The sequence below is a fragment of the Botrytis cinerea genome, chromosome 7, assembly GCF_000143535.2.
Source record: "Botrytis cinerea B05.10 chromosome 7, complete sequence".
Classification (NCBI taxonomy): Eukaryota; Fungi; Ascomycota; class Leotiomycetes; order Helotiales; family Sclerotiniaceae; genus Botrytis; species Botrytis cinerea.
Window position 1 is genome coordinate 913353 of NC_037316.1, and position 25570 is coordinate 938922.

General features: G+C 44.0%; 10 protein-coding genes across 11 annotated transcripts; 5 read left to right on the forward strand and 5 right to left on the reverse strand.

The window, feature by feature from the left end:
- Positions 1-555: 555 nt before the first annotated feature.
- On the forward strand, positions 556-2207 carry BCIN_07g02430 (hypothetical protein). The gene is made up of 2 exons (XM_001558642.2): positions 556-1697; positions 1759-2207. Exons 1-2 carry the CDS (start codon positions 867-869, stop codon positions 1948-1950), a joined length of 1023 nt encoding a protein of 340 aa, XP_001558692.1. The 5' UTR covers positions 556-866; the 3' UTR covers positions 1951-2207.
- A 203-nt stretch (positions 2208-2410) lies between these two features.
- On the forward strand, positions 2411-3219 carry BCIN_07g02440 (hypothetical protein). The gene is made up of 2 exons (XM_024693923.1): positions 2411-2776; positions 2976-3219. Exons 1-2 carry the CDS (start codon positions 2633-2635, stop codon positions 3159-3161), a joined length of 330 nt encoding a protein of 109 aa, XP_024549712.1. The 5' UTR covers positions 2411-2632; the 3' UTR covers positions 3162-3219.
- A 39-nt stretch (positions 3220-3258) lies between these two features.
- Positions 3259-5312, reverse strand: Bcutp18. The gene is made up of 2 exons (XM_001558640.2): positions 4973-5312; positions 3259-4922 (listed from the first exon to the last, which is right to left on the reverse strand). Exons 1-2 carry the CDS (start codon positions 5264-5266, stop codon positions 3450-3452), a joined length of 1767 nt encoding a protein of 588 aa, XP_001558690.1. The 5' UTR covers positions 5267-5312; the 3' UTR covers positions 3259-3449.
- A 994-nt stretch (positions 5313-6306) lies between these two features.
- BCIN_07g02460 (hypothetical protein) lies at positions 6307-7796 on the forward strand. Its single transcript, XM_001558639.2, has one exon. The coding sequence runs from the start codon at positions 6591-6593 to the stop codon at positions 7701-7703; it is 1113 nt and encodes a 370-aa protein (XP_001558689.1). The 5' UTR covers positions 6307-6590; the 3' UTR covers positions 7704-7796.
- Positions 7797-7836: 40 nt separating this feature from the next.
- Positions 7837-10773, reverse strand: Bccog4. The gene is made up of 2 exons (XM_024693924.1): positions 9446-10773; positions 7837-9391 (listed from the first exon to the last, which is right to left on the reverse strand). The coding sequence occupies exons 1-2, from the start codon at positions 10712-10714 to the stop codon at positions 8159-8161; spliced, it is 2502 nt and encodes an 833-aa protein (XP_024549713.1). The 5' UTR covers positions 10715-10773; the 3' UTR covers positions 7837-8158.
- A 42-nt stretch (positions 10774-10815) lies between these two features.
- On the reverse strand, positions 10816-14997 carry Bcpmr1. Of its 2 annotated transcripts, XM_024693925.1 has the most exons (4): positions 14175-14997; positions 12920-14108; positions 11532-12869; positions 10816-11479 (listed from the first exon to the last, which is right to left on the reverse strand). In XM_024693925.1, exons 1-4 carry the CDS (start codon positions 14349-14351, stop codon positions 10938-10940), a joined length of 3246 nt encoding a protein of 1081 aa, XP_024549714.1. In that variant the 5' UTR covers positions 14352-14997; the 3' UTR covers positions 10816-10937. The 2 variants fall into 2 exon arrangements, with proteins under 2 accessions (XP_024549714.1, XP_001558687.2); XM_001558637.2 differs by having other exon boundaries at positions 12920-14997.
- A 433-nt stretch (positions 14998-15430) lies between these two features.
- Bcmcd1 lies at positions 15431-18076 on the forward strand. Its single transcript, XM_001558636.2, has 2 exons — positions 15431-15990; positions 16045-18076. The coding sequence occupies exons 1-2, from the start codon at positions 15727-15729 to the stop codon at positions 17767-17769; spliced, it is 1989 nt and encodes a 662-aa protein (XP_001558686.1). The 5' UTR covers positions 15431-15726; the 3' UTR covers positions 17770-18076.
- A 41-nt stretch (positions 18077-18117) lies between these two features.
- On the reverse strand, positions 18118-19880 carry BCIN_07g02500 (hypothetical protein). The gene is made up of 4 exons (XM_024693926.1): positions 19727-19880; positions 19314-19673; positions 18515-19250; positions 18118-18446 (listed from the first exon to the last, which is right to left on the reverse strand). The coding sequence occupies exons 1-4, from the start codon at positions 19758-19760 to the stop codon at positions 18422-18424; spliced, it is 1155 nt and encodes a 384-aa protein (XP_024549715.1). The 5' UTR covers positions 19761-19880; the 3' UTR covers positions 18118-18421.
- Positions 19881-20350: 470 nt separating this feature from the next.
- On the reverse strand, positions 20351-21403 carry BCIN_07g02510 (hypothetical protein). The gene is made up of 3 exons (XM_001558634.2): positions 21134-21403; positions 20791-21080; positions 20351-20736 (listed from the first exon to the last, which is right to left on the reverse strand). Exons 1-3 carry the CDS (start codon positions 21273-21275, stop codon positions 20431-20433), a joined length of 738 nt encoding a protein of 245 aa, XP_001558684.2. The 5' UTR covers positions 21276-21403; the 3' UTR covers positions 20351-20430.
- A 329-nt stretch (positions 21404-21732) lies between these two features.
- BCIN_07g02520 (hypothetical protein) lies at positions 21733-24804 on the forward strand. Its single transcript, XM_024693927.1, has 6 exons — positions 21733-22332; positions 22419-22791; positions 22853-23147; positions 23201-23312; positions 23405-23622; positions 23669-24804. Exons 1-6 carry the CDS (start codon positions 21880-21882, stop codon positions 24681-24683), a joined length of 2466 nt encoding a protein of 821 aa, XP_024549716.1. The 5' UTR covers positions 21733-21879; the 3' UTR covers positions 24684-24804.
- The last annotated feature ends 766 nt before the right edge of the window (positions 24805-25570 follow it).

The following is a 25570-nucleotide window of genomic DNA, read 5'->3' on the forward strand; positions in this document are numbered from 1 at the left end:
TACAACAAGCAGAAATCCAACATATTCGAACAAGGGGATGGAACAGATATATTTCAAGTGGACTTCACTGTTAATGAGGTTGTCGAGAAGCCTTTCTTGATGAAACTGAGTCCAGTGCATCCAACATCGAAATCCTTGCGTGATGGTATTAAAGGCATATCGTATAATCCAATGCTTCGGGAACACGGGCAAACTCCAAGTAGACTTGATACAATCATCGCCCTCTTGATGGTGCCGAGGGTCCACTGTATCCAACATTGAAAGCCTTGTGTACCATGTTCACCTAGAAGACTACTTCATCGTGTGGCAATAGCAGAAGAACAACAGGTGGAGATGGAAAGTAACAGAAATCTGCCTACGGTCGCACCGAGGCCAGAAAAGATACCTTGTGAAGGTATTGATTGAAGGAATTGAACGCATTGAGTATCGCAGCGTTGCAGTAGTACGAGGCTGAGTAATACGTGGGGGCTAGTAACATTTCAGCAGACCCAAATGGTGACCCCCACGTGACCCCGTATCCCACACCTATACCCATCCCCATCTCCCGTAAACCTTGTGTATCAAACCAACCACACCACAGCCTTCAATTGATTGATTGATTGATCACTGCATAGCCACTTCACTCCATCCATATGGTGCATCATTCACCATATATAAATCATCATCGATTGTGCTATCCAAATATGTGAATAAAGTATATCAAGGTTTCAGTGTTCAACATTGCTACAGTACAGTGCACCATCAGATACTCATATTAACTTGCTTACCTGCACCCCTCTCACCCCACCACGGTGCTACCTTCCACTGTCCATCATTCGTGATAACAACCTTTACATTTGTCCAAATCTTGGTAGGACTCTATCACAATGGCCAAAAAATCGAAGAGCTCTATTCCGAACCCACCTCGAAGTATTTCTGACGACTCCAGCAATGACGATGGAGCTCCCATTTATACACCACCCGAAACTGAGTCTAACGATGGTCCTTCAACCTCAGCTCATGTTCCGGACGCAAACCATCTCCACGACGTAATTACAGGACTTCAAAATATCAACCTTGCGCAAGATAAAGCTGGTCAGCTGGAGCAAGAGTCAGACAAGGATATCTCTACGAGTAAAAAGAAGAAGCGCGGACTTCGAATTCGGCTTTCAGGCAAAAAACTAGTTCCCGCAGATATCGCTGCCAGTAATGTCACTGTTTCCCTCCAGAACCTTGCAGTTTCCGACAAAGATACAAGCAATTTGGAGCTAGAGAAGATCAACCAAAAAGCTGCAAAGAAAAGAAGGAGGAAGGAGAGGAGACGCAAGGCTCGACAGGCTGAAGAGGAAGAGAAAACCCAAAGTGAACTATCCAACTACAAATGGTTCAAAAACGCGGGATGGAAAGACATGAAAGATTTCATGACAGGTCATGGTTTTAAATGGGGCGATGCTGATGATTATGCTGCGGCAAGTGAGTTGATTAAGAGACTCAAGGAGGATCAAGGTTTCGAGGAACATGCCGAACCAGAACCACCAAAGAAAGAAGTAATCAAGGATGCTTCAGTCAAGGCAAAGATTGCCAAGACCAAGAAGAAAACTGTAGTCGGCTTGTGGGCAGATTACTTCGGGAATGAAACTCAGCTTGCAAACTGGCAAAGACTTTGCGTCGATGTTGGCATGGAAGAGATACCTACTAGTATTACCAAGTGTCGCAAGGTAAAAAAAAAATACATGCTCTTCCAATGGTCTTTCTATGATGCTAATATACATTTAATAGGCTTTAGGAAAAGTCTGGGTTAACATCTACGATTTCCTCGATGCCAAAGCTGAAGGCAAACCAGTTAAGAAGTACTCTAGCGAACGTGAGCTTGCTAAATATACAATGAAATCTGGCAAGATTTATCCAAAGGTTAAGGCTAAGGAAGGCGGTCCTGTTAGAGCTCTGTTGGCGCACATTTTCGGACACTAGGAACAGATCTATTCAGGTTCTCGAGGTGTCATTTTTTGACATGTTACGCAAGGATGACTTTATGAGCAAATTGATGACATTAGGAAATTTGATTTTACAGTTGGGATATCAGGGTTTGGGATAGTATGGATGACTGGGATAATCATAGCGTGTTGGCATGGGATTTGTATTGCGTTCATCATATTGCGTTTGGGCGGGATAGTAATGGTCTGGAGTGTGGATAGCTGCATATACGACGCATACACAAGCATTTTGCATGATCTTCTGATATTCTTGTTTGCTTTTACCTTTTATACTGTGATATCTCTTTTCTTCTCTCTTCCCACCTTGTTTTGGTGCTCTTTATCGTTTATTTTTCTCCATGAAGCTTCCTACCTGCACCCTTCCACCCCTTTCTCATTCTGCATTGTTGCACCATTACATACTCCAACACCCATCATCAAATTGCTTGCACTCTTATGAGAGATGCAGCCATCCACAAAGATATTATCAAAGAAAAATCCAACCATCCCATTCATCCCATGCTCTGAAATTCCCGCCATAACATAAATATCTAACAATCAACATCTAACTTTAGCTCTTCAACCCTCATCCCTTCCCACCAAAACCAACTTCTCTCCCATCTCCCCACGTGCACGCGCTTACCTTACCAGCTACCTCAAACTTCCCCGCGAACCTCAAGATGCCACGCCGTCGCCCCAATATGGCAGGGGACTTTGATGCCTATTTCGGGAACGTGAGTGATCTGCGGAATTGGCAGAAATTGTGCGCGGATGTGAACATTCCTGGAGCGTGGAATTTGGAGAGTATCAATGCTTGTAAAAAGGTTGGTTTGAGCTGTTTTCTTCGTCACGGAAGAGGAGGGGAACTGGTTGGGATTGGGATGTTGTAGTCTGGAGACTGGAGTCTCGTGTGGTTTCATTGTAAATATCACTATATTTTTACTCTTTACTTCTCATATATCCTCGTCATCTTTCTTGCATCTTGCATCTTCCATTACTAACACACCTGTCTATCCCTCCTAGGCACTCTCACAAGTCCACGTCAATATTTGCCAACTGTTGGAAGCCTATCGGGATAACAAGCCAGTGCGCCGTTTTTCAGATAAGAATGAGCTTCTTCAGTATACGATTGATCATCACAAGTTTTATCCATTAAGTAAGGCGAAGAAAGGGGGCCCGGTTAGGGGATTGCTATTTAAGAGGGGATAGACGGGGAGGGGATAAAGGAAGGAGAGATTGAGAGGTGGGAGAATATGGATGGAATGCATTAGGTGGGTGGATAAGGGATGAGAGATTCACAAATGTCTGAAGATCTTACTTTTGGGGATTCTAGATCTTGAATAGATAGGATGATACGACTGACCTCGACGTTGGAAAAAACTGGAACAAGCTCGGCTCACATAGTTTTGTGAATTCTACCAACCAAAGACATCGTTTTTCTTTTCAAACAAAAATATGTCAAACCCGACACTATAATCATTCATTACACCTGTCCCACTAACTTCTAATTTCCCACAACTTAATCTTTCCAGCTTCATTACCAACCGCCAAAACATCACTTCCACTACCAAATGCCACGGATGAAATTCTTCCTAATGGCGTATTCGATGTTGGCCAATTCTTATATACTGTACAACTAGGTAGATGTACCAGTCTCAAAGCGTCTTTCTTCCACCTACTGCTGAAGACCAACAATTGTCCATCGGGACTAATTTGCAAATGACTTGTAGGTGTCGTTAATTGCAAAAGTCGTCTATTTGGCTCAGGTCTCTCGGGGATTTTTATATCGTTTCCTGAGATGAAATTCTTGCGATCGTAAATATTAACCACACCACTTTGAGATCCAATCACTACCCAACGATCTCCACCCAGTTGTTTGGGTCCATTTGGTCCACCGAGTGTGAGGACAGTAGCACCGATAGAACCATCATCATTCCAACGAGCGACAAAAGATCCAGTTTCCATACTCCATTCTCCTACTTCTCCACCCTTTCCTACAACAGTTAATCCTTCTCCATTTCTCCACCAGGCGAAATCAGCAACACCATTTTTGCCTTCAATTCGTGCTGACGCAATCCATTGTGTTGTAGTTGCATCAAGAATATTTATAAGACCGCCTCCCTTCTTCGATGAGCCAATCAATCCCATATATCGGCCACAAGGACTGAGCTTGAACCTTTCCATAGTCTTTTGATCATCCTTATGACCATAAATTCGCGTAACCTTGTTGATCTCTCCAGAAGGAAGATCCCAGATATGGAAATAACGGCGTCGACCAGCGAAAATGATTTTGTCTCCAGAAGGATGAAGGAATGCGGATGTAGCAATTGGGGTTTTCCGAACGTGAACACTAGTAAGTTGTGGATGCGGTTGTGGATGAGCTGTAGGCGCATAGTGATGTAGATATAATGTCGATGATGGACCTGAAGAAAGTATGACTGGGTATTCTGGATGGAAAGAAAGAGAAGTGACGGCTGATGGTTGAGTTTTGGGTATATCCCTCGTTCTTTGAATATCGAGAACTTCAGGTCGAAGTTTTGGTCTTTTTGAGGTTGCGGGAGCTTCTTTTGTGAGAGCTCCAGCGTCTTGAAGAAGTCTTGCGAGGGGTAATGTGGAAAGGTCGGAATCGTCAACGTCCATATCGTTCGAAGACAATGAAGAATCGGAGGCTGCAGATGATCTGCGACGTCGTTTCGTCGGTCTAGAAGATTGCGCCCATTCTGGAACAGGATTGAGACGCTCAAATTGCATTCGTAGTCGCCGCGTGTACTCTTTTCCACTGACTATATCTTCTCCTTCATTGACTCTAAGTTTTCTTAATCGAGAATTTCCGGCTAGAGATACATTCAATCGATCATCGTCGCTATCTTCCCAAGCTAGCGCATCTCCACCTTCTTCGTCTTCAGATTGTGGATGTGGTATTAATGCATCTTGAGGCACTGTGGATGGTCCAGAGTCGAGGAAAAATAGCTAAGAAAGAGTCAATGATTATTCTCTGTAATTGAGGGACGGATTTATACATCTGCATCGTCAACACCCTCAATTCCAATATCCTCTCGTTCCTCGTCTTGACCTTTTTCTCCTTCCTCATTATCTTCCGATTCAAAATCCATATCTTGACCCAATTGAGCCGTAAATCCTGCACCATCTCCCAGAACAAGTCTGTCTAATTCCTCTTCATCGGAATCCTTATCCATCATGTTCACACTCTCGTTGTCACTGGCACTCTCCTCACTTTCTTGAGGAATTGCCCGCGCATCCTTTTTTGATTTTGCACTACCATTGGCAGACTTTTTTGACCGTAAGGGAGGCATTGTGGGTGATTGTATAGTTTATTCACGTACAAATCGTTTTCTCGTCAACTTTTTTTTGTCTGATAGAGAATAAATTTGCAGGGATACTGTACAGGGATTAAAAGCGCTATGAGAAACGTGATTGTTTTTAGTATTTCATGGGGTGTGCACCTAAGACTACGTGGTAGGTCATATTTTGCATCCAAGGTGTGTTTTTGATAAGGAAAGCGAACATTTTGTCACAGTCGCACCCTCCACATGATTGAACTAAAAGTATAGCTAGAATACACAGTCTTTTCAATATTGGTATCAAATCGAACAACCAATTGTCCATGAGCACCACACGAGACATGGCGAGTGCCTATATTATTGAGAATTCGTGCAGGCCTATGTATTCCCACAAGACATCGACGAATATAAGGATAGTGAGAATGGAAATATAGTGGTATTTCTGCTCAACGTGAATCAAGCACAATCACTTGTTCTAATTTCAATCCCAAAAACGAATCCTAGATGAAAAAAGAAATGCGTATGAGAGGATTGGTCTAGGATAGCGCAGTAGAACTCTAGGGAAGTGAGACGGGCTTGACAACAATGCAAGACTGGAGCGCAACCCCTGGGCCGAAGACACTTTCAGACTTAAAGCTCTTTCACTTCTAAAGCAGTGCACATCATCTAATACTGCAAAAAGCTTATGTAGTCAATTCAAAAAACTATGTTCGGTTTGGAATGGAAGAACTGTCATAGCTGTGTAAGTGAGTGGTGTTTGAGCTTGATCCAGCGGTGTTTTCCTAAATGAACTTCTACTATTTGATTTAGTGCCTAGCCTGATCAAGGACACACAACAGCTACAACAGCTACAACAGCTACTTCAACAACTTCTACTTTCCTAGTAATTGATTTATCTTTGTCCTTGAACCATTTTCCAATTGGCTTCTTCGATCTTAGCGCGAGCGTTGAATTCAAGTGACAGAAACTTGGATGAATAAAGTACTCCTGAAATTCAACACATAAATTCGCTTCGATGTAGCACCATGCGAATAATTCTTTGTTCGCCCTCCGGATCCGTCATTCAAAATGATCTTAGCTATAACATCAAAGAAGAAAGTTCATGTCGCTTGTTTACCTACAGCTGTCCTTTATCCCCTTTGAACACCGAAATATTTCAACCCATTGTACGGGAAGCTCCAAAAACCTTCTCGAGTTCCCATCTCTAATTTTTTCCCTGTTGGAACGCTCAACACCAGGCGAATTCACAGAGGTCTGCATTCTAATCTTATAGAAACCTAACCATATCCGTATCTAAAGCCAAAATATACTCAGATATCTCGATCTTCTAGCAGCCATGGCCGGCATCCTGACTAGCGAAGAAATGGCTGAACGCGCCTCAGCCCGACAATATCTCGAGCGACCATGGCGCAACCTCGACTTTTGCGTCTACCGCTTCATTCCCCCAACTGATAAACGTGGACTTCCCTATGCAGAAATAAAAATAGATGGTCGACCACGAGGACTCAATGCCAACAAAGTCTGGGTCGGAGATTTCGCTCCTCGCTGGGGAGAATTTCTTCTCGATCTAGGCGAACCCGTTTATGATATACAAAATCATCACCCTCTAGTAACACGGCTTGAGGGATACGGACTCGATCAGGGACGTGTTAAAAATAGAAATCTACAACAATTGCCTTTTCCATGGGGCATCGATGGCTCACTTCCCGTGCAAATATGGGCCAATGAACGATTTCGCGATAATCACCGCTTACCCTTTGATCCTAAGGGAATGAGTCGTCTAGACCTGCAATGGGAAGCCCGACGACGCGGTCTTCCCACCAAAGGAAAACGCTCCGAAATAATCCAACGAATCAACCGCCTCGAATTAGCAAAAGGAATCCAAGCCCCTGATTTCTACCAACGCGAAGCCCAGCAGCGTCTCGATGCCTGCCAAATCCCTCTCTTCCGCGTTCTCGAACCCCAGGAACCAGTAAAATCTACACCGCAAACCCCCTTGAAACAACCTCCTTTCGACACGGGCGAGATCGTGCTCGTCTACGGCACCCTAACCGGCGACGACACCACGTGTCTCGTGCGCGACTACGAAGGGAACCGCGGACATATCAGTCTTGATTATCTCGAGGAAATCCCATTGCCGTTTGGACTCAAGCTGAACCGACGCGAATTGGTCGAGGTGCTCGATAGATTGGGCTGGGCGGATGAAGTGGACAAGACGCCTGAGCCGGAGGAGGGCAGCGATGAGTGGAAGGCGTTGGTGGAGCAGAGACGTGCGGAAGCGGACAAGGCGGGGGCAGAGGAAAAGTGGCATGATTATGATACAAGGTGGAAGGAGGGGCAGAAGAGGAAGAAGAGGGCTGACGATGCGAAGAAGGCGGAGAGGAGAGCGAAGAGAGCGAAATTGGCAGCGGCAGCGGCGGCGGCGGCGGCGGAGGGCGCGGAGACTTAGTGATGGCTTTTACTTTGTGGGTTAGGTTTTTGGTTGGATAGTAGTTGGTGTGCTGTGGTGTGGTAGAATGGATTTGCTTGTTTGTTGTATGTATTGAAAAGGTGCGATGATATATTAAATTGCATTTGGAAGTTGGCTGAATCATTTATTGGTTTAATAAACGCTGTTGACAAGAACAAAACATACTCTGACTCGAAGACTCGCTAAAATGCAGATTAAAATATGAATAAGAGGCCAAGAATTCGAATCGCTATCTTATTTGGTATCAATGTTATGTTTAGTTATTTTTATCCCATTACACTCCCAGCAAACATCTCGTTTCCACCGGGACGTCCAAAATTCCCCTTCATTTCAATACTTTTTATGATGCACGGAGTTTTCAACGCCTACACTCCTCAGATGCGAGGAAAATTATGTATCCTTTCCACACAATCAAAGGGCATTTCCTTAAAATATCACTCCCTAACCATACCCCTAGCTCTGGTCCTTTCATCGACCGTCAGAACCCATACCATCTCTACTTCTTCTTCACCCAACCCCCCACCTTCAACATTAACCGCTTCCCATTCTTCCTCGTCCATGTTGACAACCATAGCAACCTGCAATACCCTTGCAAAGACATCTCTTAATCCATACTTTCCTCCTCTCGCGATTACTCCTACAATCCCTCCATAATCTCTTTCCATTCTAGTTGCTCCTAATGCATTCATTTTCCCGCTGTAGTTCCAAACTCTTCTTTCTAGAACTCTTGCTAGATATTGAGCAGTTTGCTCTAGGAGGGTATTGAATGGTGTCGTAGACATGATTCTCTGAATAGGTTTCATGAGAGCATCCCAGTGATGTTCGAAACGACGAGATACCATGTCTTGTAGTATTTCTTGAGGATCATCATCAGTATCGTTTTGGCGAGCTATTTCAGCAAGATCTTCTGATGTAAGGGAATAATCTACATCGCGGAATGTTTCGCTTAAGACTGGACGGAGACGCGGTTTAATGACATTATTGAACATTACTTGAAGACCTTCGCTAATCAACTCGTTGGTCTTTGATGAGAATGTCGCATTGAGACTTGTAAGAGAATTGGAAACGAAAGTGTCATCATGACCATAGGGGAACATATCCTTTAAAGCTGGAGCAGGTGGTACACCTTTAGCTTGAGATGCGCTGTTTGTTTCCGAAGATTGGAGATGGCTCGACACAATTCTGGAAATATAGTCATTTGATACAACGAGACTGTTGATGAGGACGATAAAAGCGATAATTCTATCTTCCGGTGGGAATCCGCCTTGTACGAGTGGTCTCGGGTAAGATTCGTCTCGCATCTTGCGTTGAATCATTCCTACAAAATCGGTTCCCAAAACTCTGCTTATTGCTGGAATAACAGATTCGATTACACCACGTTGTGATGTTGATATGGATCGTTTAAGTACTGTATTGACGATATACATAACATCATCAACAGCAGAGATTATATATGGAGCATTTCCATCTATAGGGTTTGATAGATTGAGAGATAATCCTGTAGGAGATTCATCCAATTGAAATGCTTTCTCAACAGATCGTCGAAAGAAAAATGTAGTCATAACATTAAATGGATCCTTCAGACGATTTGAGATTTTTCGACTAAGAGCTGACTTGTCTAATAACTCTGGCATGATTAGAGGTTCATCCGGGCTAGCTTCCGGATCCTGTAATGGATTAGAAACGACTTTCAGAAGGATTGGTACTGGTGTTGGACTTACTCTGCATTTGCCACTCAAGAATCGAGCATACAATGACCAACGACCTAACATCACAGCCATCTCATTCAAAAGACCATCTACTTCTTTCATATCCACACCCTCATCTTCACTTGCCCTCCCATTAGCAGCCGCTCCAACTGCAGGAGAGCCTGTCCTTGAAATTCCAGTCGGTCTTTGATTTGGTAGAAAGCTTTGCACCAAGAAAGAAAACGGATAACTTCTCACGTCCGTCAATCTCCTATCGACATTCTTCTCGTCTCCCCATGTATCCAAAACAATCCCACCCTGCACGTCTGCCTCAGCCTGTAATCTCTCTATCACTCTAACCATCTTCCCGGCCCCGTAATGTCTTTCCACCAACCCTCCATGCCCCTCCACGATCTGCGCAATGTGTTCGAACAACCTCGTTAACGCCTGCGCGTAGAAGAATCCCTCTTTGCCTCTCTCCCCTTTGGCCCCTTCCTTTAGATTCTTCCTTGCCGTTCCTGCTACTCCTTGGCAAACATATTTTCCATAAACATCCAACCCTACCTCCTCCCTTCCGATCAATGGGAACAATTTAAAGAATCTCGTAACTCTCACCCCATCCCCTTCCTCAGCCGCCTTCTCAAACTCTCTCAAAAACAATCCGCACAAGCTTTTCTTCGCCTCCTCAATCGTCACGCCTGGCGCATCCGGTACCTCAACACTTGGAACCGTCCTTGCCGCAAAATTGCCTTCGACAATATGTGCCGGGATCTTCGACGCTCTTGCAATATATCCCGCTGCAGCTTCCCAGTCTTGCGGAGCCCCCATACTACCCACCACGCCATTCACACATGCTTTCAATTCCGCGACTTGTTCTACAACGCCCAATGTTTCCTCAACTCGTTTCTTCTCCAAATCCAATTCTTTTACTTTTGAGCTCAGCTTCTCGGCCGTGCCGGCGGCATTATCAAGCATTCCATTTGAGATCGCCCTGGTATGTATAACATTTGTGCCAAGATGCGCGCGCAATAGATCGAGTCGGCCGAGATCGCGGGAGAGGGAGGCTTGAGAAGAGATGAGGGATTGGAGACTAGTAGTGATCGCTGCGTCGCGGGTATGGAGGGTTGAGAGTATGTTTTGGATAGAGGCTAGGGAGGAGGCATTGTGAATGGATGATTGAGCTGATTCTGGAGACGGTGTTGTGGGTAGAGGTGTGAGACTGCCATTTGGGAGGCCGGGTGGAGGCATTGGGTAAGTTGAGGCATGGGTAGCTCTTCTTTGGGGAAGCTTGGTCGGGTGCATCTTTAGGTGTCATCTTTTTGGGTGTGGGGTAAGCGAGAATTTATATTGATGATTTGATCAATAATTCGTTCATCACATTAATCATGACCAAATTTAATTCTTGCGTGTAATTTCTGAAATCATTGTGAATTCTCCTTACTTTTATTTACTACAATGCATACGCTTGGGAATCTATGCAATACTAAATCTATGTATACAATAGGCATTAAAAGCCATATTTCATTTATACGACTTGACTATACCCACTACCAAGCCTACTCCTACTCCTTGATTTCCACCATTTTCTTGCTTCATCCGCCCAGAATACAGAACTTGTTAAGATAACCAAGCCAACAAGATCTGTAAGTGCCAGAGCTTCTGTTTGAAATACTTCCTGAAGCCAGGGGAAGTATATGACTAGTATTTGACCACCAAGACTCAACGATACTGCCCAATTGAATAGCTTATTTGAAAACAGCCCAACCTCACCTCTGAGGACAGACTTTGATTCGGAACGACAGTTCAACGCATTGAACATATCGAAAAGAACAAAGCAGGTAAAGGTCATGGTTGTATCCCTCTTACTGACTTTGCCATCTGAAAGCATTTCGTGAGTATAAACTGCCATGGTACCTAGCATGATGATGGTAGCGGACGTAAGGACTCGAGTTATCAATGCTCTTGTAAGTACAGGGGCATTTCTCTTTCGGGGTGGTCGATTCATGACATCTGGATCCACTGGCTCCACGCCTAATGATTGAGCTGGGGGTCCATCCATGATGATGTCTAGAAAATCTGTTAGTACGAATATGTGAGACAATACAGAAAATTGACTTACTAATCCAGAGGATCTGCATTGCATTTAAGGGATTCTTGAATCCCAAACACGTGCAAACTAAAACCAAGCTAAGTGCCGCAGCACTTGTGCTAAGTTGAAATGTGAGGAAGTTTTGAATATTGCTGAAAATTCCTTTCCCCTCTTCGATTGCTTTGAGAATAGTTGAAAAGTCGTCATCAGTCAATATCATATCTGCAGCTTCTTTGGCAACATCTGTTCCTTGCAAACCCATAGATATGCCAATATCAGCCTTCTTGAGGGCAGGTGCATCATTGACACCATCACCCGTCATTGCGACAATATCACCACGAGCTTGTAGGGCTCTGATAATTTTCATCTTATGATCTGGACTGGTTCTGGCGAATACGGAAGTATTGGCTATGGCGGCTTGTAGCTCACCATCGGTCATCTCATCTATCTCATCACCTCGTAAGACTGGTCTAACTTCTACGGAGTTTACTGAATGAGCACGTGGTTCTGCAATAGGCATACCGAGTTTCTTGGCAATAGCGAGGGCAGTTGTTTCGGCATCTCCAGTAATCATAATCACCTTAACACCACCCCGCATGAGTCGTCGAATCGATTTCGAAACACCTGTTCGTGGAGGATCACTCATCCCAACCAATCCAGCAAATGTGAGACCGTTATAGACGTCTTCGTTGTGAGATACATGGTGTTCTAATTTCGAGACTGGCGTTGCACTTCGGCTTGTTGGAACCAATGATTTTGCGTGCCTGGCAACTGGGCCACTAGCGAAACCAAGAACTCTAAGTCCTTTAGAGGCAAGCTTTTCGGCAGCTTGTAAAGCTTGTTGTCTCTTCTCCGCATCCAAATGAACTTCGCGACCGTCTTTTGTAAGGTATGTATCGCACCTTTCTAAAACTCGCTCGATAGCTCCTTTAATATAAGCATGCTCCTTTGGACTTGATGTACCTTCCGGGCCCAAATCTCCAATGGTAACACCCATCCATTTTCTTTCAGAACTGAATGGAGTTTCTCCAATACGATGTCCCAGACCTTCACGGACATCGTGCTCTCTAAATCGATCGAGCATATCAAGCATCGCAACATCAGTCGGTTGACCGACCCACCTGCTTTTTAAGACTTGACCTGAAGCACGGCCCTGAGTAGAGGATAAAATAGCGACCGAGGATGCTGACGGAGCATGAAGATGAGTAAGACGCGCGTTATTAGCTATATTTCCAATGCGAAGGATACGAAGAGCCACAGTATCGGCTTTGGATTCTACCGTCTCGTCATCCGAATCAACATCCAATGGAGCATCTGCATCGAAATACCACATTTTGACAGTAGTCATATGGTTCATGGTGAGGGTACCTGGAGAAGAATCAGTATTTCGAACAAGCTATGTGATATATCAAGCATACCTGTTTTATCACTACAAACAACGTTTACCGATCCCAGAGTTTCCACGCTCGGCATTTTTCGTACTATAGCATTGTGTCGTGCCATTCGATGTACGCCAAGAGCCAGGGTGACTGTAACAATAATTGGTAAACCTTCAGGGATAGCTGCAACGGCTAAGGATATCGAAATTGTGAATATATCCAACCATGCTTTTCCTTGAAGCCATCCAACTAAAGAGATTACCGCAATAATAACAAAAGAAGCTTGACTTAAGTGGTTCCCTAAATCGTCCATTGAAAGCTGTAGGGGAGTCCTAGGGCTTTCCGTTTCCGATACACTTGCAGCAATTGTTCCAAAATGGGTATTTCCACCTGTCGCATAGACAATACCTTGACCATGCCCAGATCTTACAAGTGTTCCCATGAAAGCAATATTGGTCGTGCTATTTAATGAGATATCCGCACCTACAGTTCCGCTGGCAGGAGATGCATAATCAGAGGGTGTAGGTGGTTCTAGTGAGCTAGATCCGGGTCTAAAATCGGCATGTCTAGCTTCCGCAGTGATTCGGACAGGTTCATTTTCTCCAGTCAAATTGGATTCATCAATTGTCAAGTCTGAAGCTTTTGTGACTCGAATATCGGCTGGTATACGATCTCCAGTAGTAAATAAAACGAGATCTCCAGGAACCAATTTCGATGCCATCGTTTTTTGTGACACAGCTTCTGCCATACTAGAATCCGCATCAGATCCAGAACCTGCCATCAATGCTTCCGCCTCTGGACGATCTCGGACGCTAGGGGGCCATGCAGGTGTTCTAGGTGTTGTAGTTCTCATTTCTCCTCGTATTATATGCGCATGATTGGGGACCAGATGATTTAATGCCTCGATCGACTTTTCAGAACGATACTCTTGTACAAATCCTACCGTGACCACAATTGTAACTGCAACGGCAATACTGATTGCATCATCTTTGTTTCCAGCTATTACCGACATAACAGCAGAGCCCAACAACAATAAAATCAAAGTTTCCTTGAACTGCTTAATAAATCGAAGCCACAATGGTTCGGGAGGTTCGTGGGGAAGTTCATTCGGTCCTTGATCGTGCAATCTAGCAAGAGCTTCTGCAGGTGTCAAGCCTGATGTGAGTGAGGTCTGTAATTGTTCTGCGGTTTCTGCGGGCGTAAGACCGGAAAATTCATCTGCTATTGTCTGTTGCGCATTAGTCGTATTAGTCGGGGTCCTTTCTGGTTCAGCTGAAATTGAGCGTTCACTAACTTTGGCCATGGCTGAGGAGGATCGAGTATGTCTGCTCTTTGAATTGGCCCTGTCCCTTGACCTTGGTCTCGAAGATGGCTCTGAAACTGGCTCTCTGCCATTCGCCGCTGGAAGGTTGACCATGGGCAATAAAGCTCCGGAAGGACTGCCAGGTCTTGCAGGGCGCGGCCACGACATAACTTCAATTCCAACTTTTCAGAAAACACTTTTAAAGTTTGCGAAAGTAACGAGCAGCAGTATATGCTGTCGTTATGCTGAATGCCTATCACTGAGGCATGCGAATCTGGCTGGAGCGAAAGAGGAAATGTGGTAAGTTAAGAAACGAGTAAAGGCCACCCACGAAACAAAACAAAAGAGCTCTCCCACCTCCAACAGACAAGAAATTGAACTTTGAAAGTAGCGTATTTGTGTCCCTTAAAGAATTGGTTGATAGTCTTTTAGATTTTGATCCATAGTAATTATCGAATTACGTGTCGTCTCCCCGTAATAAGTTTTCCTGCCAGTTTCAAAAAGTAGAATAGTATCCAGTATCCAGGTATCATATCCAGTAGGCAATCAGTCTCTCCAGTGCGTTGAGCACGGTCGAGGGTTTCTGGCATATCCCTCCCCTGTAGTTAGCTCGCATGCCTGGGCCGGACTTTCTCAAAGGAGCTTTCTAGGCCATGGATGGGATTCTAGAAGTCCTGGGTAGGGGTTTAAGTTTGAACAAGCACCAGCTAGGGATATACATGTGTGCTCTGTCTCGAAAAAGAGATAGAGCTCAAGAGGACCGTTGCTCCATACGAACAGCCTCCAGTGAAGTGTTATAAGATGAACACGCACCAAGAAGGTACCTTATCAATTGTATATAACTATATATAGTTATATATATATATACATAATTACCCATGCCTTGTACCTAAATGTGTTATGACCTGACTCGCTTGGGTAGGTGTCACTGCGGGTTTATTCATCAGACTTCACACTCTGTCCACATAGCAATTGGCTGATGTTTTCCCTCTTTGTCCATTCCATTTTGCTCGAACTGCATGTGGCACTGAATAACCCGACAGATATAAGTTTTTGTGAAGGTCACGTGTAGATTACGGTTTTAGGCTCCAGACCCACTTATTGACCAGGCTTTTAGTCATTTCTAGGTTAGCGTTAAAAATCCAAAATGTATCCCAGCCTCTTGATTCTACTTCAAACCTTCATTGCGCAAACATTACCTCCCCACCCACCTATTTTCCCCCATCCTTTCTTAAGCTTTATCACCTGGTCGTCGTCGTCGTCGTCGCATCCCACTAAAGCATTACAATCAATCCATTGCTACGGCTGCTGTATTGTTCTTTCCACACCTGTTGTTTCTCGCTACATTTTAATTCCGCGACGCGATTAATTCACAACAAACGCTTATCCAGAGCTGTCAAAAGCAATATCCTCGACGCGCCATCAAACGAACGAGAGAGTCGACGGACAACAATAGCAATATAAACGCGTTTTCATTATTGACTTCACTTAACAAACCCTACATTTCCTCGCGCGAAAGCGCTATACATTTCTTGCTATCATCATGTTTTATTCAGAGACTTTGTTGAGCAAGACAGGGCCTTTGGCTCGTGTCTGGCTTTCGGCAAATTTAGAGCGCAAGTTGTCAAAAAATCATATTTTACAAGCCAGCGTCAAGGATAGTGTTGAAGCTATCGTCACACCCAATCAAGCACCAATGGCTTTACGTCTAAGTGGTCAACTGTTGCTAGGAGTTGTCAGAATTTATAGTCGAAAAGCGCGTTATTTACTGGATGATTGTAATGAAGCTCTCATAAAAATAAAAATGGTACGTTTTAATATTTCAATGTCGTGGGTATAAATACTAACCCCTCCAATCTAGGCCTTCCGTCTCTCCGGTAACAATGATATCCCCGCCGGACTACATATGCCTTCTCGAGATGCTCTTATGCTTCCCGATATGCTTACTGAAGGAGACAACCTCGAAATGCCACCGATGCCTGATGCATCGTTCCTTTTTTCCCAATTGGACGAAGAATCGGCATTGGGTCGCAAACGAAGAGGTGCTAGTCGTGATATCAACTTGCAGGACGAGTTCAACAATAGCCAATTCTTACAAAATAGTGTCGAAGATAACAACGCAGATGAGGACGAGCTTGCTTTGGAACCTTTAGATGATGATCTTGATTTGGGTCTTGATTTTGGACTCGACGATATAAACCCTAAGACGACTGGAGCTGATAGATCTGGAGCTGACATTAGTCTCGAATTCGGGCGAGATGCACCAGCGGCACGAGCTGTTGAAGATGATTTACTCAGTGAATTGGATATCCAGCCACGAGCAAAGGATGTCTTTGATGATGGAGATCGTGAAAATTCAATCAACCTCGGGTTCGGTAATGATGATGTTGGATTCCACATTGGTGATGATGATGGGGATATCGACATGCTTAACATTGGTGGAGAACCAGATATGTCTGCTCTTCCACGTGCTCCAGAACTTGAGCGCCTTCGCATTTCCGAATCGCCACTTTCCGATATCGATGAAACTATTGTTGCCGAAGTTGAGGCAAATCAACAACAAAGAGACGAATCTGGATTGTTCGCACCAGATGACACGGAACAATCAATCTTCCGCCAACCAGCCCAACGTGCTAGAAAATTCAAACCTTTAATGCCTGACGATGATACTACCATTTCCAAGCATGCTATTCAAGAGTTGCAGAAGAATCACGAGGCTATTTTACGTCCTCAGTCGTTTCTTCCCCGTGATCCTCAACTTTTGGCATTAATGGAAATGCAAAAGAATGGTGGCTTCGTTTCCAATATTATGGGTGAAGGAAGAAGTATGGGTTGGGCACCAGAGCTTCGTGGAATGCTTTCACTCGATGCTGTTCGTAGGACGGGAGACTTGAAGCGTAAGCGCGATGGTGGTGTTGCTGATTTGGATAATGAGCAAGACCCAGGTGCCAACAAATCACCACGCTTAGATCTTGGAGAGGAAGAGGATCTAGGTGCCAACCTTGCTGGTGACGTTGGCTTGGGTCGGGATGACACAATGATTGCTGCTGATGGTACAATCATTGAAATGGGAGGTGGCGATGAATTCAATATCAACATTGACGACGATGAACACAACGCTACCGCCGGTTTAAGAGATGCTCGCAGTGCAAGTCCAGGCAACCAATTTGATGAGACAACTGCACCTCTCGTTCACCCTGCGGATAACGGTCCTGTATCACTTGGTACAACTCACGCCGTTCACCTTCTCCGTGAACGATTTGGCGACGAGGCAGCTAATAGCCCAGATAAGCGCAAGAAGGCCAGCGTTCTTTTCCAGGATTTATTACCAGAAGGCACAACGAGCAAAGCTGATGCTACCAAGATGTTCTTTGAAGTTTTAGTACTTGCAACCAAAGATGCTGTCAAGGTTGAACAACCAGAAAACTCTCTAGGAGGACCAATCCGTGTTAGAGGCAAACGAGGTCTTTGGGGTGCCTGGGCTGAAAGAGAAGCTGGTGGTGAAATTGCTGAGGAGAATGCCCCTGGTCCATCAGCTACCGCACCTTTGTTGGAAGCATCCAGAATGGTCTCTGTTTCTGCTTAAGAAAGAAAATAGTCTGTTGTTGTATGAGTACATAATTGAATTTAAGGAAAAGGGAAACGCTGGTTCAGCGATTGGCGTCAAGGTTATCTCTGTCGTAGGCACAGCTCTTAGTTTATGAATCTGGCGTTTGAGAGTTGATATCCTGGGCGTTATACGAAAGCTTCAAAGCCCAGTCCAATTGATTATTGGGGTTTGATTGGGTACTATATGGGCGTGCAACTTGAAAGTTGTGACGATGAGTGATTTAGTAGTGTTCAAACGTATAAATAAAAATTTACAATGTTTATGATTACCTGGTCTGTGTTCAATGATGTTTTTGTGATTGTGTCTTTGAAGGATATTTTGTACTGTTTCACTTTACAAATTAATCAGTGAAGCTATTTATGCTGTAGTTCTTTTGTCTTGCTGGCCATATATGCAATGCTATCTAGCTCGTTCATAGTAAGGGGGGCTCATAATGGGGGGTCAAAGGGGTGGTGTCATAGGGAGAGTATTGGAAGATATTCCATATTGCTAGGTAGACTTGTATAGCCTAAACATTTAAAAGCGTACTCAAAAAGCTAATTCAAATTCCACGACTTAAAATAAAAGTCTGATTCAATAGCTTTGATATTCCGATAATCCAACAAGCCAAGTTTTCATTCATCAAAACTCAAGGATTCACCAGGACTGTCGACCTAAAGCAAAGCAATTAGCCCATCAATTCCACCCAAAAAGACAAATGAAGAAAGAAAAAAAAACCTACTCGCTTTCCCCCTCAAAACCCCTTCCTTTCCCCTTTCCCTTCTCATCCTTCTCCTTCTCCTCATAAAACTCATCCACATCTACCACCTGTCTCCCCTTCCAATTCGTCATAATATTCTCCCCCTGCGTCCTCACTCTATTCTGATACCACCCCGGCATCGCTCTCAACCAGGTGAGACTAACGCCAAACCCAGGATAAATTCCCTGGCCACTCTTCCCCTTCAAAATCTTCTTCACAATCTCCTCGGCCACCGTATCCACCTCCAGCGTCGGAAGCAAAAATGTCGCATCATTTTTGTATCCTTGAAACAGCGCCGTTTTCGTGTATCCTTGATTAATCACAATCGTTCGTACTTTTGGCGCGTTGTATTTGGTGAGGAGCTCGGCGGTTAGTCCTTCGTGGAAAGAGAGTGCGGCGGCTTTGGATGAGGCATAGTCGGTCATGTTTGGGACGGGGAGATAGGCTGCGAGACTCGCAATTGTGACGACCATGCCGTGGTTTTTGTCGATCATGTAGGGGAGAAACTCCTGGGTGGTGAAATAGTGCGAGATCGTGTTGACGTCGAAGGTAAAACGGATGTCTTTTTCCGTGGAGTCGAGGATGCTTTTTCCGCGCGCGACGCCCGCGTTGTTGATGAGGATGGTGGGATTGCCAACTTCGGATCGGATGCGAGATGCCACTGTTGCGAGGGTGGATGGGGAGGTGATGTCGCATTTGTAGTAATGCACATTGGAGGCTGTGGGAGACGTCAGTACGATTCTTTTGGAGGGTTCCGCAATACATAGGTAGGATAACATACTAGCCTCAAAAGTCATAGGAATCACATCCAATACCACAACCGTAATCTCCTTTTCCGCTAAGAGCTTTACTACTTGTCCACCGATCCCTCCCGCACCACCAGTGATCAACACAATTTCTTTCTTCCAATCATATACATCATCTACCCAATTATTCTGCACGCCTCTCTCCAAATAATTCGACACTAATCTGACAACCCCAAAATAGAAGAGCTTTCGAATTCGAGAAAAGGCCGTTTCATGAAGAATTGAAAGATCATTTCCCCGTTTAGTGTAACGAGCTAGAATCAGGAAAACCAATGTAAAAGCGGGATTTAATGCCGTTTTCTTGATGAGGCTACCGAGGGAATCGCTTCGGAAACCTACATGTTGTGTTAGCTTTAGTGTGACGAGCTCAGGGAGTTTAAGGTTCTACCTTCGCGTGGAAGCCATCCGTTGTGCATTGGCATATTTCCCGTCTGTTGTGTAATGTTATGGATAGTTATGAGAATGTGTCGACGAGACGAATTGATGATGAAGAGTCAACGGAATTGAAAGATGAGAGAAGAGGTCATCTTGACAGGAATGTCACTACCTTTGACTTGATCCCGATATTCCAGATATCCGGCTTAGCACTTATCAAAGCACATGTTGGCCAATCAGAATAGGAGAGGTTTGCCAACCGAGGACCAAGTTTGAGTTCTGAATTGCGGGGAGCGGGGTCTAGCGCGTAGGTTTCCCCATGAGAGGTTGAGGTATTATGGGGCTATGTGATAACACTTGCAAGCTCCTCGTTCTTTGCTTTTATCCTAGATTTCATCATCCGCAAACTCTTCGGATTGCTTTCGATTCCAATTCAATGTCATGAAATCTTAACGAGCAATATACACAGAATGAAGTTGCCTAGTAATAGTACTTTGCGAGAGACTAAGTGACCTCAATATGGAAGGATATGTCTAAACGACACTTGAAGCTTTAAGCTCATTGGTTGTTAGCTTGCCAAGGGGGCTGTTAGCTCACAAACTAACTAATGCAACGGAAACAAGACTCTAAGGATAGTTGTCGGATTATAGAACTTAGATTAAATAGAATATTAATACAGAATGTCCCCCCTTTCCTCTCTACTCAATGTACTTTATATTATAGCGCAAACATCATAACCAGACTTCCCATCCATACATAATGTACACCAGTTCTCCAATCAATAGAGCTTCCAGCCCCAATTCCATCCTGCGAAGACCCAGTAGTTTGTATGGCCGTTCCTGCAACACGAGTAAAGCTATTTGCCGACGCGTTTAATGTTGTCCAAGGAATCAAATCATTATTGATCGAATCACAAGAAGGTCTATCACTTTTTTCAGGTATGGAGTTGGTGACTTGAATTAGTAGATCGAAAATTGTGTACTGGTCAGTTCCATTCAATCTGAAATTTTGGCGGATGGAAATCTACAATATTGTTAGAATTGGCTCACAAGCATAGGATGGATATCAAGGACGCACATTATATGCCCCCCTGGAAGTGTCTTTGTCCGATGTTCCATCACCAACAAGACAATCAGGCCAAACCCAATTTACATGTTTGACTGTGCTACTTGGTTCTTGAGCCATGATCTCGCCTAAGCTGGCATTTCCTGCTGTCGCTGTTCCATTTGAGATTGTAAAGTTTTTGCCTGTAGTATAACTGGAGAGGAACATTGTAATGTTATAGATCTCCGAGACAGCGTTCTTCGGATAGGGCGGAAGTTGAAGCTGTCCATCTGAGGAGACATCTAGCGCAACCTGTAGGAAATCTAAACAATTAGAAAACGCCCAACACCCAAGTTAGGTGCTTATTAGAACTTACCCCCTCCAAGTGGTGTATTTGGCTGTGGCGCATCGACTATCGCGATACCAGGAGTATAGATTTGTCCATTGACAATTTCTTGGGAGGAAATGCCTTGCACGCAGAGACAAATGAAAAGAATAAAGGATTGTAATGCCGCCATGGCGAAAAGATACTCAGCAACCACAATGTACGGAAAATGAGAGAAATGATGAATACATCATGTAAAAAGAAGAATGGGAAGTTGGTTTTACATGTAATATCAGCATGAAAATATACGAAATAACGACCAGGGAATTAATTCCCCGTTCTAATCTCTTGAGTGAACTATTACTTACTGGTTAATATAAATTATGCATAAAAGTGTTCAAATCATCGAGTTGATTGGTTCGGCCAACTGGTTCCGAAATCTCGAAGAGGAAGTCCAATCAAAGTTTGGATTGAGACTCGGCTTGTATCAAATATATTGCATTGCTTGAATTGACTCCTCGACGGCGCTTCATCTGTCAAAAATCCTTCCGAACCTTCCAAAGTGTCACATATAAATCACGTGAAAATAAGGTTATCAATAAACTTAACGGGTTTCTATTCACACCCCACTGTCTTATCTACACCTCATTGGTAAATATACTCGGATGTCAGAAGCCCAACAGTTGACCGTACGCGTGAAGATATATATAATCTTCATACAATTAACTCGTTTACTAGCACATAATTGAGTTCTTCATTTTTGACTCTCACGGTTTTGAGTTGGAGTATTCCACATCATGAATTCTATACTTCGGCCCACACGTGGGATCCGAATCTCTTCGGTGTCAACCAGCACCTTGTCACCAAAGTGCCATCACAGCAATCCCTATTATCAAGGACGTGGCAGTTATCAAAGGAGATATCAAACACCAGCCTTTCGAGCTGCCGAGAGGAAACTTTTCAAGGTATCTGAGGAAGTAAGAGAGGCTACGAGGTCTGAGAAGCCAGTTGTAGCTTTAGAAACCACCATTTATACCCACGGATATTCATATCCTGATAATGTCAAGCTGGCCCTTGATCTAGAGGATATTGTTCGTCTTAATGGAGGAGTTCCAGCAACAATTGGAATTTTGGACGGTGTTGCACGTGTGGGTTTGAGCAAGGAGGAGTTGATTGCTATTGCATCTGCAGCTGGTAAACCGGAGACTATGAAGGTCTCTCGTAGAGATTTGCCTTATATTCTGGGAATGGTGAGTGGTATTTTTTGTGCCAAACTATTCACTTTGATACAGTATCTCCTTCTGGATAAAACTGACAACAAACTAACCGCAATTAGGGGATCACTGGACGCAAAATTACTGGAGGTACTACAATTGCTGGTACCATGATTTTAGCACGTAAAGCTGGAATTAGTGTCTTTGGTACTGGTGGTCTAGGTGGTGTTCACCGTGGAGGTCAGGATAGTATGGATATTTCTGCCGATCTCACTGAACTTGGACGTACCCCAGTTGCCGTGATCAGCAGCGGTTGTAAAAGCTTTCTAGATATTCCTCGGACATTGGAGTATCTAGAGACCCAAGGAGCCGGTGTCTTCACTTTCGCAGATGGGCGTACTGGATCAATCGACTATCCGGCATTTTTTACTCGTGATAGTGGTGTTAAAAGTCCTATGATTGTTCAAAACGCTGAAGAGGCTGCTGCTATTATTTGTAAGTTTTGACTGTATCCCTCGGCAATTTCTATTGAGTAGGCGATGGTTAACAAGATTAGATGCCCAGGACTTTTTTAAACCTGCTAGCGGGTTTCATTTTGCAAATCCAATTCCTGAAGAATTCTCCCTTCCCAAGTCTGAAATTGATAAGGCTATCGATCAAGCAGTCCAAGAAGCCGCCGACCAGGGCTTCCATGGTCACTCAAATACTCCCTTCATTTTGGCAAGGATCAAAGAACTTACAAAGGGCAATAGTACTGCAGCGAATAGGGCATTGATAGAATCTAATATCAAAATGGCGACAAAGGTAGCTGTTGAGCTTTCTAGGTTAAGAACAGATGGATCCAAACGCCGGTCAGTGACGAGTGGCATCAAACATATAACAATGACTCAATAGATATCTATAGGGAAAACACTAGTAAAGTCCTCACACGGCCTTCCTCTACAGCCAATATAAACAAGATAGACCCAAATCACTCTAGTTTAGAACTGTCCTCTTCCAGTGTCTCTAGTCCAAAGGTTTGCAATAATCCTCCTTGCTTTCCAAAATGCTTTTACAAGAAACCCATGCTCTTAAATACTACTATCCTCTAACTTTTTATTTCTTGTAGCCCAGCATAATCGTTGTAGGCTCAATAGCTATAGATCTCGCTTGTGACTATACTCCTCGTACCACCCAATCGACAGGGACTTCTTCTCCTCAGATGCATACATCTAATATCGCCAAAATCCACTCATCGATAGGTGGCGTTGGTTATAACGTTCTACGTGCAGCCCAGCTTAGTAGCAAGGAGCCAGTCAGTCTATACACGTTTATTGCTGACGATCAGTGAGTTGCCCAAAATTGTATCATCAATCAATTCTGATAATTCTAGGGCCGGAAAATCGATACTTCAAAGCTTGCAAAGCAGCGGACTTAATACCGATGATATCACAATATGTTCAAAAGAGACTGATTACCGCACAGCTCAGTATGTCGCCATTAATGATGGAAAGAAAGATCTCGTCATAGCCATGGCCGATATGGATATATTCGCTAGACCATCCAATGACCCATCTATTCGAACCATCCACAGCAAACTCGGTTCTCTTACATCTTCCACAAAATGGGTCATCATAGACGCAAACTGGAAATCAGAAGTCATCCAAGAGTTCTTGAGCGCCACTAAATCATCTTCATCTTCCGTCAAAATCGCATACGAACCCGTCTCAACCATTAAATCCGCACGTCTTTTTGAACGCCCGACCAGTTCATCCCTCAAGGCCAATAAACTCCCAGTCTTCCCAAATAACATTGTTGATCTCGCAACTCCTAATGAGCATGAACTCACTTCTATGCACGATGCCGCCACTAGCCACGGTAAATTCGAGACCGACGAATGGTGGCAAACAATCGATGCTCTCGGTATTCCTAGCACCGGCGCTCGAGACCGTTTCGTCCACATGACATCTAGAGAACTCACTGACCAAGGAATTCCCGTCAAAGCTGTTCAACTCCTTCCTTATATCCCAACGATTCTTACTAAGCTTGGTTCTCAAGGAGTTTTACTTACTTCTATCTTATCACCTTCTGATCCACGACTCCGAGATCCGGATCATGCTCCGTATATTTTATCACGCTGTACTAATGGGAATGAAGAAGTGGGTGGTGTGTACATGAGGTTATTCCCAGTGGTAGAGAAGGTTGAGGAAGGCGATGTGGTCAGTGTGAATGGGGTTGGTGATACATTTATGGGTGTCTTGATTTCGGGGTTAGCGAGAGGATGTGAATTGGGTGATGGATTGATTGATGTTGCACAGAAAGGGGCGGTGATGACTTTGAAGAGTAGTGAGAGTGTTAGTCCTGAGGTGAGAGAGTTGAGGGAAAAACTAAATGAGCTGTCTCAATGATGAGTTCGAGAAGATTTTTCAAATATATATCAAAAATTATGTATCATGTCAACCTCATATCTATGGGATCTGGACATTCCTCATGCCACCAATAGGCATGTCAAATTCAATGATATATTCACTTGAATCGGTGATGTTCAAGATGTGATAACAGTATTTGGTAGGTTTGATGAAAGTTCTGAGACTTGGGTCAATACAAAAACGGTGAAGTGATGTTGTCATTGTGGGCACTGCTGGACAACAAGCCTTGTAAATGAGAGGCGAGTAGCACGCCAGATATCTTAAAATAGTGTGTAGGCTGAAACCTTGCAAGATAGTCACGCCATTGAGGAAACTACGGAGAAAATTTAAATAAAATAGAAAGGTGGCAGTCTGGAACTTCATTTCTCGACTCAACACGATGTATCAGGACGCTGTGTGGATCTTTGGGATAGTTCATGCAAGGATCTGTATGAGACATTCTCCGCGTCAGGGATATAGGTAGAGTAGAAGAGCTCTGGATTTAAAGCTTGGCTGTCGAAATTCTGCATTTCATATATGATTGCTAGAAAACCCATGCGGACATGCGATGAAAGATCTCAGTGGGAAGGATAGAGTAGTGCCGATGGAAAGGATGAGATGAGATGGTGTTGAATCTTAAGTCGGAGATGGACCTTCCAAAGAGTCACCTACAGTTCCAAAAGTTTGCTTACTGTCAACGTATAATAGAACATTGTTTGGGCGACTCTAGGCACCGCTCTACTTTGCATTTCACATGTAGAACGGATTAGGATTTTGCGATCGTAAAACCAAGGTGTGAGGGAGATTGAAGACAGCTCTCCCATATACCAAATTGCCGACATCAATAGATTGATAGGCAAAAACCGCTATTGACAACAACCAAAACC